The sequence below is a fragment of the Zophobas morio genome, unplaced genomic scaffold (genome assembly GCF_036711695.1).
Source record: "Zophobas morio isolate AGI-343-1 ecotype UQ-CSIRO unplaced genomic scaffold, CSIRO_AGI_Zmor_V1 ptg000304l, whole genome shotgun sequence".
Taxonomy (NCBI): Eukaryota; Metazoa; Arthropoda; class Insecta; order Coleoptera; family Tenebrionidae; genus Zophobas; species Zophobas morio.
In genome coordinates, this window is record NW_026972408.1 from 331246 (window position 1) to 343970 (window position 12725).

The following is a 12725-nucleotide window of genomic DNA, read 5'->3' on the forward strand; positions in this document are numbered from 1 at the left end:
TGCTAAGCAAGAAGAATTATTATAAACATTCAACAGAAAAAGTTATTATTGTTTCTAGAACAAAAAATATGCGATAATATTCTTTAAAAATTCTGAAAACACGTGTCAAATCCACCCGAGAATAACCAACATGCGGTATTATAAACGAGGCATTAATAACAGTGAAGTATAACGCCTAAAGAGCCTCAAAAAGTTAAGCATTTAATAAGTAATAGAAATAAAAAGTGGATATAAGAAATTGCTTCATTATTTTATTTTCAATAGAAAGAAAAGAGCGATAAACAAAAAAAATGATTACTTTTTTTATAAAAGGCAACACAATGGTTTCACTGAAAATTTGTTCGGCGAGCTTTGTTTTTCCCAGTAATACAAAAGTTCGAAGACACTATTAATAATAAAAGTAATAAGAAGCATAAAAATTATAGAAAACTGAAAAAATATTTTTTAAAAAAAATCTCAGTAAAAGTTTTTTTTAATACGTGTTCCTGCAAAAAAAAGTTTTTTGTAAGCAAACTTTCAACAAAGTGACTTTGCAAAACTTTATCAAGCTTTTCAGTTACAAGAGCGACCCGCTAACCAACACAAAATATATTTATATAAAATTAAATTAATGGAAACTGTAACAAAAAGGAAAAAACCGGTTCAAAAGACTTCCGAAAAAGCGCAAATGGACATTTTGAAACGCTAAACTGCAGCCGGCTATAGTCACTGATAAGCCTATTGGTCAGTTCGACAAACTGTTCAGGGCCAGTAGCAGCTGGAGAGTTGAGATCTGCATGGATATTATTAATGAGCACAAGTAAACGATGAACTTTTTTAAGAGCCATGCTTATATAAGCAACCAATCAATAAAGGTGTTTCCAAAGTTTTTTCGAGTCGGGTAAGCAGAGTATTGATTTGAAGGAAAAGATTTAAAGCGCTCTAATTGAAGTAATGATTTATTATTTAATATTAATTATAATTATTATTTACATATTGTTTACTTATTTTTATTATGTTTTGGTTATTATTTATTATTTAGGAGTTGTTATTATTTAATCTTCATTACTAATATTTATTATTTATTATTAACTTAAGATTTAGTATGGCTGTTATTTATTAATTGTATTTAATATTTATTATTTACTTACTTATTTACTATTATTATTTAAAGTAATTATTATTTAGACTTCATAATTAATAGTTAATATTTATTGTTAAATTTTAGATTTATTATTGTGTTATTTATTAATTAATATTATTTATTGCATTTAACTATTTATCACTTACTTATTATTATTTATTTAGTTTTACTTATTATTTAGGAGTTATATTATTTATATTTTATTATTAATATTTATTGTTTATTATTAATCTTTTTGTGGTTATTTATCATTAATAAATAGTATTTTTTTATTTATTATTTACTTTCTTATTATTATTTAGTAGTTATTATTTATTATTTAGGAGTTATTATTGTTTATTATTTATTTATTACTTATTTTTTTTTTATTAATCTATTTATTAATTATTAATAATATATGAAATTTATTATTAATTACTCTATTATTATTATTATCCATTATTAATCTAATATTTATTAATTATTATTATATAGAAATTTACTATAGATTACTTATTTATTGTCATTTATTTTGTATTATTTATTATAATTTACTATTATTTAGGATTTATTATTAGTTATTAATCGTCTATTATATATTAACCGTACAGTAGTCGCAGTAGGTCTCTCAGATCCTTTGAGTTTGAAAAAATTTTTTATTTTTATATTAAATACTAAATACCTAAATTCTTGAACACTTGTTGTTTGCTGAGATATTACAGGCCACACTAAACTTTAACTTCTATCTTATTAGAAAATTAAGACAACAAAATAATTTCCAGACCTGTGAGACCCCCTGCGACTACTGCAGGGTTAATTATAATTATTAATAAAAAGGAAATAAAATAAAGCGCCTATCAGAAGACTTTTAGCAAAAAATGTAAAAGAATTCATTTACTTTTTTTTATATTGTTAATTAAAAAAAAGTTTTAGAAATTTTATAATTAAAAAAAGTTGTGCATTTAATAAATATAAAAGTTAATGATAATAAATTTGTTAAAACCAGTTTTTCTTTAATTTCTGATTTCTCCTTCACTTTTTCTAAAAGTTTTTGACTTTTTTGTGAAAGATAATTTTGAATTTCCTAATGGATTATAATTATTATTGCTTACTTCTAGTAATGGCACATGTTTAAAAGTTTTTTAATATATATTTGAATACTGAAAAGGCAAAAAAGACTAGAAATATAAATAAACTCTTCGTGAGAATCACTTCATATAAATTACGAAAAAAGCTGTAAAAGAAATCACAAATGTTGCCGGCCCATAAAAATTTTTAAAGAGTTTTTTTGTGTAGCATAACATTTATTTTAAAGTATTAAAATTAAATTTATTATTAAAAATTTAAATTTACTTAATTAAAAAAAAGGCTTAAAAAATTGACAAAAAAAAAGTTAATCGTAATTATGAATAGTCACATATACATCGAAACTCTTTTTTAAACATAAGTAAAAACCGTTATACTTTTTTAGCAGAAATTAGACAGTTTTAGTTATAGTCAAGTCGATTCAATTTCTATTATCTTAATTATGAAACTAAATTTTTAAATTATAATATATTAAAAAAAATTTACTAAAATTTCTTTAGAAAAAGCTTTACGAAATCTACAAAAATAATTCTTCATCGTTTTTATAATTTCTCAAAAATATTTGTTAAAAAGCGCTATAATTTTTAGCAGATAGGCAGTTTTAGCCAAGTAGATTCGATCTCTTTTATCTTCTTTTTGAAACCAAAATTAAAATTATAAAAAAATTGAAATTAACAAAAATTTTTTAAAAAAAATCTTTAAAAATCTTCAAAAATAATTTATCGTATTTATAATTTCTCAAAACATCGATTTTTTTTATAAAAGATAAAAATGAGTATATCAAATTTAGTATATTAGACAGTTTTAATTATAGTCAAGTGGATTTAAATTCTTTTTTTTTGTTCTCTTGTAATTCATAATATTTAAATTTCACTTCATTATTTTCGTTAATATAAATTTTCTAATACATTCAACCTGCTTACCTATTTTTTATTATTAATATTATAGGTTTATTAACAAGCCGGTTGCTTAAATTTATTTTTAACAAATAAATTATATTAAAAATTATATTATAAAAATATATAATAGATTATATTTAATTATATTACATCCGCTCTTTACAAACTTCTCATAACAATTACGCTAGCTAAAAGTTGCTTCCACGAATACAGGTTTTATTACCTATTAACTTATAAATATTACTTTGAAATTATTGATTTCATAACGAACAATTTGGAATAATACTCACTAATTAAAATTATAATTGTTTTAAGTTACATTAAAATTAAAGCGGTATCAGCCAAAATTTTCATCTAGAAACTTCAATTGCAATAATATTAGTAACAGAAAAAAAACGTTATTAATAAATATCGTATAAAAAAAATTTACCACAAATATAAACAAATTATTTTCAAAGAAATTCTTTTAACTCTTTTAAATAATATAAACAGTTTTTGTAAAATTTTTAAATATTTGCATATAAACTTCATAAAATAGTTTATAATAATTTATAAACAATTACAAATTCTTATTGATTAAATAACTTCAATATAAATTCATATAAAAGAATTTTTTTAAGTTAAATGAAAATTTCAAGATTAAAATTTAAAAGCCAATATAATTTTCAAGTAAAATAATTTAATATAGTTAAAAAAAATCGGCAAGCCAGATTACAACAAGAACAAGTAAGAAAAACCGTTGCAGCATGAAAGTAGCGTTTTTTAAAAAAAAACATTCTTATTTTATATAAAAATTCAAAAATCGGGTATCCTACCTACTAATTACGAAACATTCGAGTTTATAGCTAGTATAATTTAAATTTAAAAGTTTTTCGTGATGTTATTATATAAAGTAGACCAATATTTTATCTTTGCTTTGGAGAAGCGAACTTTTAACACAATCAATTTTCTCTTCAAAATCCACAAGAGTAGTTGAAAGTTGAAGAAAATCTTCATAATCGTCATTAATTAAGTCCACAAGTTCCTATTATTAATCATAATACAATAAAATATAGGTTTGACCTTTTTAAATTAGTCATATATTTCATGGTAAAGTAAAGAAAAATGTTTTTTTAAAAAATAAAATAATAAAACTGTATGTTTTGTTATTTTGTAACTAAACCTTTTGTAATGAGTTCAAAAGCGCTAGTAATTCTTTTTTAATAAGAGGTAACGGTGCTTTCTAATTTTAAAAAAACTAAAAATTTTACAGAGAATAGGAAAAAAAGCGATAAATTACTAAACGAGCTTCTGCTAAAAACTGATTTACATCAAAGTCAGCATTAATAAAGTCCACTTTATCAAAAATAAAAACTGGAGTGTTCTATATTTACAAAAGAGAGTTATTACAGTAACCATATAACAAACATTAGGAGCGGATATCGTTTTGTTAGACTATTAAAATTACCCTGAATATGTTTTTATTTAACTGATAACCGAAAGATATGGCCTTCCTAATATCAGCTTGTTCCATTTTAATAACATGCCTAAGTTAAAGATCATGTAATTTGAATTTTAAGTACAATAAACTGTAGAGATAACGATCCCTTCAAGGAACCATTAATTTACAAAAGTTAAAAGTAATTAATCTACGACTAGGCATAATAAAATATTTCTTTTTGGTGTCTCACTATTCAAATTAAAATAAAAAGGTTGTTATAATTAATAAATTATTTGCGTTTATACAACTTTTTAGGGCAGTGTAAGTAATAACAATTTATTTTTCTGTTTAAGTATAGCAGTATATATACTTTAAATAAGCTTTCGAGATATGAACCTTATTCCCAGAGCCAAAGCTTTTCTTAGTTAATAAAAAAGAAGGTGAAAATCCCAGCCTCGGGAGTGAGCTTTGACTTTGCTTTTTCTTTTTACTTTAATGTAATAACATCAAGATATAAAAAAGCTATTAGCTGCACACTGCATTTAAACTAGGAAACAGTTTGTACAGTATATTAAAGACTTAGAAAGTTTTTTTTCTAAAGTAGTTCAAAGCGGAATGTTTATTAAACTGCTACGCGTAGTGTTTAGTAATTTTTTTAAAAAAAAATTTCTATTACCTTTTTCTTTTAGAACTAGAGAATATAAAAGCTTAACAGCAGCTTTAATCTTCTAATATTGTTTTTATGATTTATATATAAGCCACGACGACCAGTTTTTTTATACTAGGAAACATACATTTCAAGCTTTCAACTAACGCTTTTTTCATAAATACAAGTAAATTTTACTCTTAAGAAAATTTTTATATTTTTTATATGGTAAACAAGTCACTTGTTTATTTGCAATAGTTAAGTTGTAGTTTGAGTTTATGTTGAATATATCGTTTTTAAGTTAAGTTTCAAGCATAGTAAATAACGAAAGAAGTTATAAACATACTAATATTTTTTTATATCTATTTAAATATAAGGAAAAAGGTAAAAAGCCTTAGTTTAAACCAAACTTGAATCATAACATTTAAGTTTAATTATTCAACTTGCGTTTAAAGTCTTTATAAAAATAACTTTTGCTATGAAAACTGAGTCAATAATTGAATTATAAATAATTTGTTTCATACACTTTCAAAATCTGGGAAAAGAGTGAAAATGTGTTCGCTTAAGTTAAGTGCTCTGGCTACGTGAGAGCATACATAAATCAAGAGCAAAAATTTAAGTAAAAACTAAATTCCATTTATGAAAGATCGCTCATCTTTATCAAGTATTATATTGCTTTTAAAAATTGAAAATACAAGTTTTTTATTATTTAAACTTTTCTTGATTTATTAAAAAGTAATGACTGTCGTTTCTCCGTCTATAGTAACTCAGATACTTTTTTTGCTCAAATAAAGACTAACCGTTTTGGAAATTATGCTTTTATAAAAATATTATAAAAAACTTTTTTGTTAACGGAATTTTTTCAATAGTTGTCTGTGAAAAAATGTGCAAGTTTTAATTTAATTAACTGCTAGTAACTTATTAAAAGGCTTAACTAAATTTCTATCCTGCCCCCTACAAACAAAATATAAATTATATGACATAAAAGACTTAATTTTTCTCAGATGATGTTCAATTGCAAGTACTTTCACTTCAAGAATTAGTAATAATAATAAACACTATGTAAATTATTAAATTTGTTACAAAAACAACCAGCAACTGCTACTCTTTTTATAAGAAACGGCGCCGCAGTTTCGTCTCTTTTTTAAAAAAGAAAGCAGTGATACATAAATTTGATAGTTTTCTGTTATAGTTTTCCAACTTTTCATCTTTGTACTTAAATGCTAATAATGATAACTTAACTTATAAAGGGCAAGCAGCAAATATTAAGTTGCGCTAAACATGATTCAAATTAACTAATAGGTGTGATTCGCGGAATATTAATAATTCTTCCTCAGTTGTTATATATTAAAAGTAAATTTACTTTGTAAATAACAACCTGAAAAATTCAAAACCAATTTAAAAAACTATATCAGGTTTTAATTAATGTTAATAACTCAAAAAATCACATCAACTGAGATGAGCAATTTACAAACTACGCTTAAATATAACCAAGCTTATCTTCATTTTAGCTATAATAAGTAACAAATTCAAAAAAAGCAAACTATATAAGTCTCCAAAAAAGATTTAATGATTAAAAAAATTATAAAAATTTACTCGAATGAGAAATAAACGTTTTTAATCAGAAAGCGTAAAATATAAATGCGGTCGCTGATTTTAATTTTTAAAGTAAAAAAAAGTAAACTTTTACAGAAAGCAAAATACTATGCAAAACGTGACGCAGCAGCGAAAAGGATTATAATAATTTTTTTATTAAAGTATTTTTTCCTTTACAAAACTAAATTTGACATCCTTAAAAAAGATTTAAATACTACTTAAAAGTTTTTCCCCTTTTAATAATTAACTAAATGAATTAAAATTTGTCTTATATTAAAAAATTAAAGGTGGTAAAACACTCGTCCAAAATTGCAAAGAAAAGTTTATTATATAGAAACTGCTTTAGTTGTTTTCAGTTGATCTCAAATATTATAATAAAAAAATTTAGTCGTACAAAAAATGAATCCACGTAAATAACAATTTTTCAAAACTTATATATATATATATTTAGCTAAAATTTAAACAAAACTCAAAGTTCCTTATCTTCAGCCCATAATTTAAAAGTACGATCAAAAGAAGATGAAACTACAAATTTGTTATCTGCCAATTAATTAAAAATTTATTTGAAAAAATCAAAAAAAAGGTAAACAGCAAAAACGTACCGCGTGCAATATCGCAGCTGAGAATCTTACAAGTGTGCGCCTCAAGAGTTTTTAAATGAAGCCAATTTTTGTTAGACCAAATTTTCACCGACAGATCGTACGAAGAGCTGACAAAGTAGCGGCCGTGATTGGGTTCAAATTTAACACAAGAAACTTTATAAATTAAATTATTTATATAAAATCGAATATAGCGGAGTAAAAAGGAATGTAATGCACAAGAATGACATAAAATTAATTATAATGTAAAATTAAAATAAAATTAGTGAAAAGTAAAGTAAAACACCAGTATTGGTGTGGCCCGGAATCGTATAGGAACATTGCCGCTGGCGCAGCTCCCAAAGCTTCAGCGTGTGATCATCGCTTCCGGTGAGCACCACGTGACTAAAAAATAATTATAATTTGAAAAAAAATTCTAACCCAAAACTCCACTGAAAACTAAGTAAAAAAACCCGTTCGGATGGAAATCCACAGCCATCACAGGTTTCACGTGGCCTTGTAAGACCATAATACACCGCCCCGTTCGCAGATCCCACAAACGACACATGCTATCCAGTCCGCTAAGGAGTGCCCAGTCACGCAGAGATGGATGTAAAAAAAAATAAATTAAATTATAAAAAAAAAAAATACACTAAACCTGGTGATAACCAGAGCGCCATCTTTCTGAAAGCAAATATCATAAACCTCTTTAGAATGGCCCGTCTGGTGGACAAGTTCTACTTGCTTTTCGATATCCCAAAAGCGCCAAGAAGAATCAAAACTGTGAAATTAAAAATAATCGAATTACTATTAAAAAAATTTAAAATTAATAGACTTACCAAGTGGTACCAAGGTATCTTCCTGAAGGATGAAAATCCACACGGCTAACACGGAGGGGATGACCCGTAAGCGAACCGATTGGTGTCTCTCTAATTTTGTATATATAAATTTAGATTTAATAAATTTATAAAAAAAAATTAGATCAAATACTTTTCCAAATTCCAAAGTAAAACTTCACCATCGAAGCTACTCGAGACTAAGTTTAAAGCAGAAGGAGATTGTTGAATAGTGGAGGTTGGATGAAATTTAATGCAGCAGACGCGATTTTTATGGCCTCTTAAGGTTCGCAGAAGATCACAGGATGGAACTTTCCATAATTTACTAATAAAAGTTATATATAAATTTTATAATAAATTGTAAAAAGATGGAATCTTTTATGTTTTCCGAAAAAGATTGTAAACCTTCCATGATTTACTAGTAAAATTTATATACAAAATTAATAATAAACCTATAACAAGATGAAATTTTTTAAATTTTCCGAAAGACATTTTTAAAAATAAATTTATATTATTATAAAAAGTTAATAAAAACCAAAGGCCCGTCCAATCAGAGGTGGCGACAGAAGAGGAATCAGGAGAGAAAGTGCTGTACGAGATGGCCCGCTCACCTCCCACTTGACTACAGTAATTCGAATAATTCTGAAAAGTAGAAAAAATAAAAAATAAATTTTTTTTATTAAATTTAAATTATAAAAAAAACTTTTAAAAGTTTCTGTTCTTCTTGATGTAATATGGCTTCCTCTTTGCTATTCTGATTAGCTTGATGCTTTCGCTCTAATATAAGTTTCTGCCTTGCTCTTGGAAGAGAGTAACTCGCAATATAAAGCCGTGCTTCTTTAAGAAGAGGCGAACCTAAAAAAATTCAGTTAAAAAAAATTCTTATAAACAAAATAAATATAATAGACCTCTAAAGTAAAAAGTTCCTGTTTTTTCCTTTTCCTCTGTAACTTTAATTTCGGAATGACTGATCTCTTTAAAGCATTCTTCTAATTGAGCCAATCTTTCTTCAGAAAGATTGGAAAGCAAATTCCCTAAATAAAAAATATAAAATAATATTTAAAACGAAAAAAAATAATTAAAAACTTACTTAAACGATCACGACGTTTTCCCTTGTCTTCACCAAAAAGAGCCACAGGTTCTTCAATTTCTCGAAGTCGGGCTCTAACCTGCGTATAACTAGTTTTCCAAATTCTTGATATAAAATAAGAATGTAAAAACTTTTCAAATATCGTTCACTTCTTAAATCAGAGAAATAAATAACTAGTAAAAAACTAACGGCTAAATCGTCTGTAGGTAAAATTAATTCTCTAGCTTTTTTTCGTCTTTCAAAATCGGCAAGTAAGGCATTTCTTTCAGAACCTTCCAGCTCTTTAATGTCTTTAAGGACTACAATAATATTTATTTAAGTAAAAAAAACTTTTTCAAAAAGCAAAAAGAAACAACCTTCCATCTTTCTTAGAAAATATATTATTTTAAAGCTTAAATGTTCATGTCAAACAGCAACAGCTATTTCACAAACCGGAAGGAGTCAGCGCTAACCTTACACAGTTCCGTTCAGCTGCTCGCTATGCAGGTCTGTAAGCGTTCCCGCCGCTCTAGGAAGCCGTTTTATTTCTATTAGTTTTGTCCAGTTTAAAAATGGTTCATCTAAGTAATGATCATCCGTAGGTTATTGAAAAGTTCAACTTTACAGAATATCATAAGATTTTTGTATGTCAACAAGTCTTTAGCAATTGGGGCCCGAAGTTTTTTTTCAATCCTGTATCAAGTAGCCGGGTCCAGTTGCATATTAAACTTAACGCTCATTTTTTTTGTATATTTTATTAAATATACTTGCTTACGCAAGCATCTTTGCGTATATTTAAGTCAATACTGCCAGTTATTTTCTGTAATCGATCAAGTAGGCTACTTTTTATGCTCAAGTTAGTTTATAATTGATCAAACAACTTTAATTTTTTATATTACATCTCCAAACACAACTTTGCAAACGACTGTTGGCAAACAATGCAAGCAATGTCTACGGAGACATGGGAAAAATTGGCTTCATTTTAAGTTCAGTTTTTAGTATAAACCGGAGAAGACACATTTATTGAGAGTTTATTAATAGTAAAAGAAAACTTTTTAGTTTTTTGTTTCTATTAGAGATTACTTTGAATGCACAGAGTGAAGTACAGATGGATTACGTGTTTGTGAAATAGAAGGAGGGCGTTTCCGTTTTTAAAGTATGACATTAAGTTTAAGCATATAACTGGAAGGCCTAAACCAGAAACCAAAGTGGCTCCGCTTCATAAGCAGAGAAAACAAAATTAGGACACAAATTAGAAACTCTGCTATTCCACGTACTTAAATATATTGCCTACCATAAATAATGACCCCTAACACTGCAAAGCTTACACACTGGACCGACAACTTAACGTAAAATTTACTTTTTGTTTTTGTTTAATTTTTCTAAGTTTTTTAATATAACTATAGAAAAGAGCAAGAAACACGAGAAGTCAAGTTAAAAAAAAGGATAGTCGTGGGTACAGTTTCGCACTAAGCCTATTGCGGTGCTAAATCCAAGGTCGCTGAGATTGTCTTATAAAATTGATACACTACAAACGCTATACAATATAAAACCTGATCGAAAAATCTCAAAATTTTTCTTTAGAGATTAATAAAAATTCTATGTAAAACTTCTTTAGTTCAAGTTCGTAGCTAGAACTTTTTTAGAAAAAATAAATTTACACAACATATAAGTGGCCAACTTTCAGCTTACAACCTATATTTTTTATTTTTAACAAAACTATTTATAAAATGCTAGAAAATTTTGAGGCACGTAGTTTTATAAGCTTTACTAAAGAAAGCCATAATGATCGCTAAACTTGGTAGTGAAAGTAGACTTATTACGTGGACTGATTTAAATGGCATTATTAGCACATGACAAAATAACACTGTCCTTTACTATCACTCTTATGCACGCTTTTGCAATTTAATGCTAAAAATGTAAGATAAAGTTTTACTTAAAAACTAACTTTTTAGTTAAATTCTAAAAAATATTTAAATACTAGAACTCATTTATCACAATACTTAAACGATGTTACTGGATATTCCATTTATTTTCATAAAGATGTAAACAACTTTTTTGAAAAACTATAGGTTTAAATGACCACCCATCATAGAGTCTCAACTCTATATTTATGCATTAATTAACTGCCTAAATAAAAGACCAATTAAATTATTAATAAAACCCGGTAGCTTGTTATTCTAATTAATCATAATTAGGCTTTTGTAATAAAATGTATTTTTGTATGAATTGCCTGTGTGCAGTTTGTTAATCTACGAAAGTTACGTCCCTTCAAGATGGACTGTTTTCCTTCTTTACCTCTTTGTTAGTTTAGAGATGTAAGAGAGATTAAGCAAAAACGTGCTACACATATGGACTGTAGTATGTCAGTAACAAATAAATAAGTAAATTATAAAGTTTAAGAGTTAATGGTCCTAGAAGATAATTATCTTTAAAATATAATAAATTATAATTTTATAAAATTAAATTATGTTATTGAATATAAACAAGGTTTAGAATTTGTATTTCTTTTGCATTTACCTTTAATGTTTATCCTCGCTGCTATGCCATGTTCTAAAGTATCTCACTGACTTGTTTTGGATTTCCGTGACTTAGTTTTGCTGTGTGATTGAAATGATTTTAAGTTTTAACTTTATCCTTGTTTTAGAATTACTTATTTATTACTGAGTATTGTATTATTTTATTTTAACAGTAATCACCCTTGTGAACGATCGTTTATCCAATCTTACTGTTATGTTTTTAGTCGAACTTGTACTCTAATAACGGGTTAGTCACACTCAAATGGAGGCGCCCCTACTTAGAGTTGTGGGAAATTTCAACGTTTATTTATATGGTTAAGTGACTTTTTTAGTAAAATATTAGATACTAAAGAAGAAAGAACTTTTAGCACAGATAAGACTTTTTTAAAATTTTTTGATGCACCAAAAGTTCCTGAGGTGTCACTGTATTATAAATTATGCTATTTTCAATGTAGCGAGAGCCTTAACTTTTTTCATTTTTCATTGTACCGCTCTTTAAAAAGTTTATCTTATAATAATTAAACTATTTACTTAGACGTAGCTACTTAGAAACTCACCACAACAAAAAGCTGAATTTAAGTCAAGCCCCTTTTTGCCTCCTTTCTGCTAGTATATTTAAGATAAAAGGCAACGAAACCTCTAAGGGAAGTTTTCTCGTACTTAGTTACCTTTTAAAAACTTTTCTTTCCATAAATGGCATTATATTCTCTAGGCCCACCGCGTGATGCCAACCATTCTACGTGGCGCCTACTAACGTTTTAAAAAAATTATTTACAATGAAAATTGAGTCTTTGTTCAATTGCTATGAATAAAGTAAAGCAGTTTGATAAAAATATGCTTTGGACATCTAAATATTTATATTTTAAGTGTGGGAATCTTCACCGTTTTATTTATAGCTTTATTAACTGCAGGAAACTAGGCCACCTTCCTGCATGGAAAGTTAAAGGCTTTGCAAGCGTTATAAAAGTAATAAC

At 26.4% G+C, this 12725-nt stretch overlaps 1 protein-coding gene across 1 annotated transcript; it reads right to left on the reverse strand.

Moving 5' to 3' along the window:
• Positions 1-7218: 7218 nt before the first annotated feature.
• Positions 7219-9678, reverse strand: LOC135119760 (U4/U6 small nuclear ribonucleoprotein Prp4-like). Its single transcript, XM_064044140.1, has 13 exons — positions 9610-9678; positions 9443-9552; positions 9254-9332; positions 9072-9197; positions 8867-9018; positions 8699-8805; positions 8318-8488; positions 8167-8256; positions 7986-8108; positions 7801-7908; positions 7635-7732; positions 7352-7504; positions 7219-7289 (listed from the first exon to the last, which is right to left on the reverse strand). Exons 1-13 carry the CDS (start codon positions 9614-9616, stop codon positions 7219-7221), a joined length of 1395 nt encoding a protein of 464 aa, XP_063900210.1. The 5' UTR covers positions 9617-9678.
• Positions 9679-12725: the final 3047 nt, after the last annotated feature.

Excerpts from the sequence above, each read along its gene's own strand:
- LOC135119760 (XM_064044140.1), bottom strand. Across the intron at positions 8,257-8,317 it reads TTACTTTGGAATTTGGAAAA|AGAGACACCAATCGGTTCGC; the intron begins GTATTTGATCTA and ends ATACAAAATTAG. Across the intron at positions 8,109-8,166 it reads AGATACCTTGGTACCACTTG|TTTTGATTCTTCTTGGCGCT; the intron begins GTAAGTCTATTA and ends TTAATTTCACAG.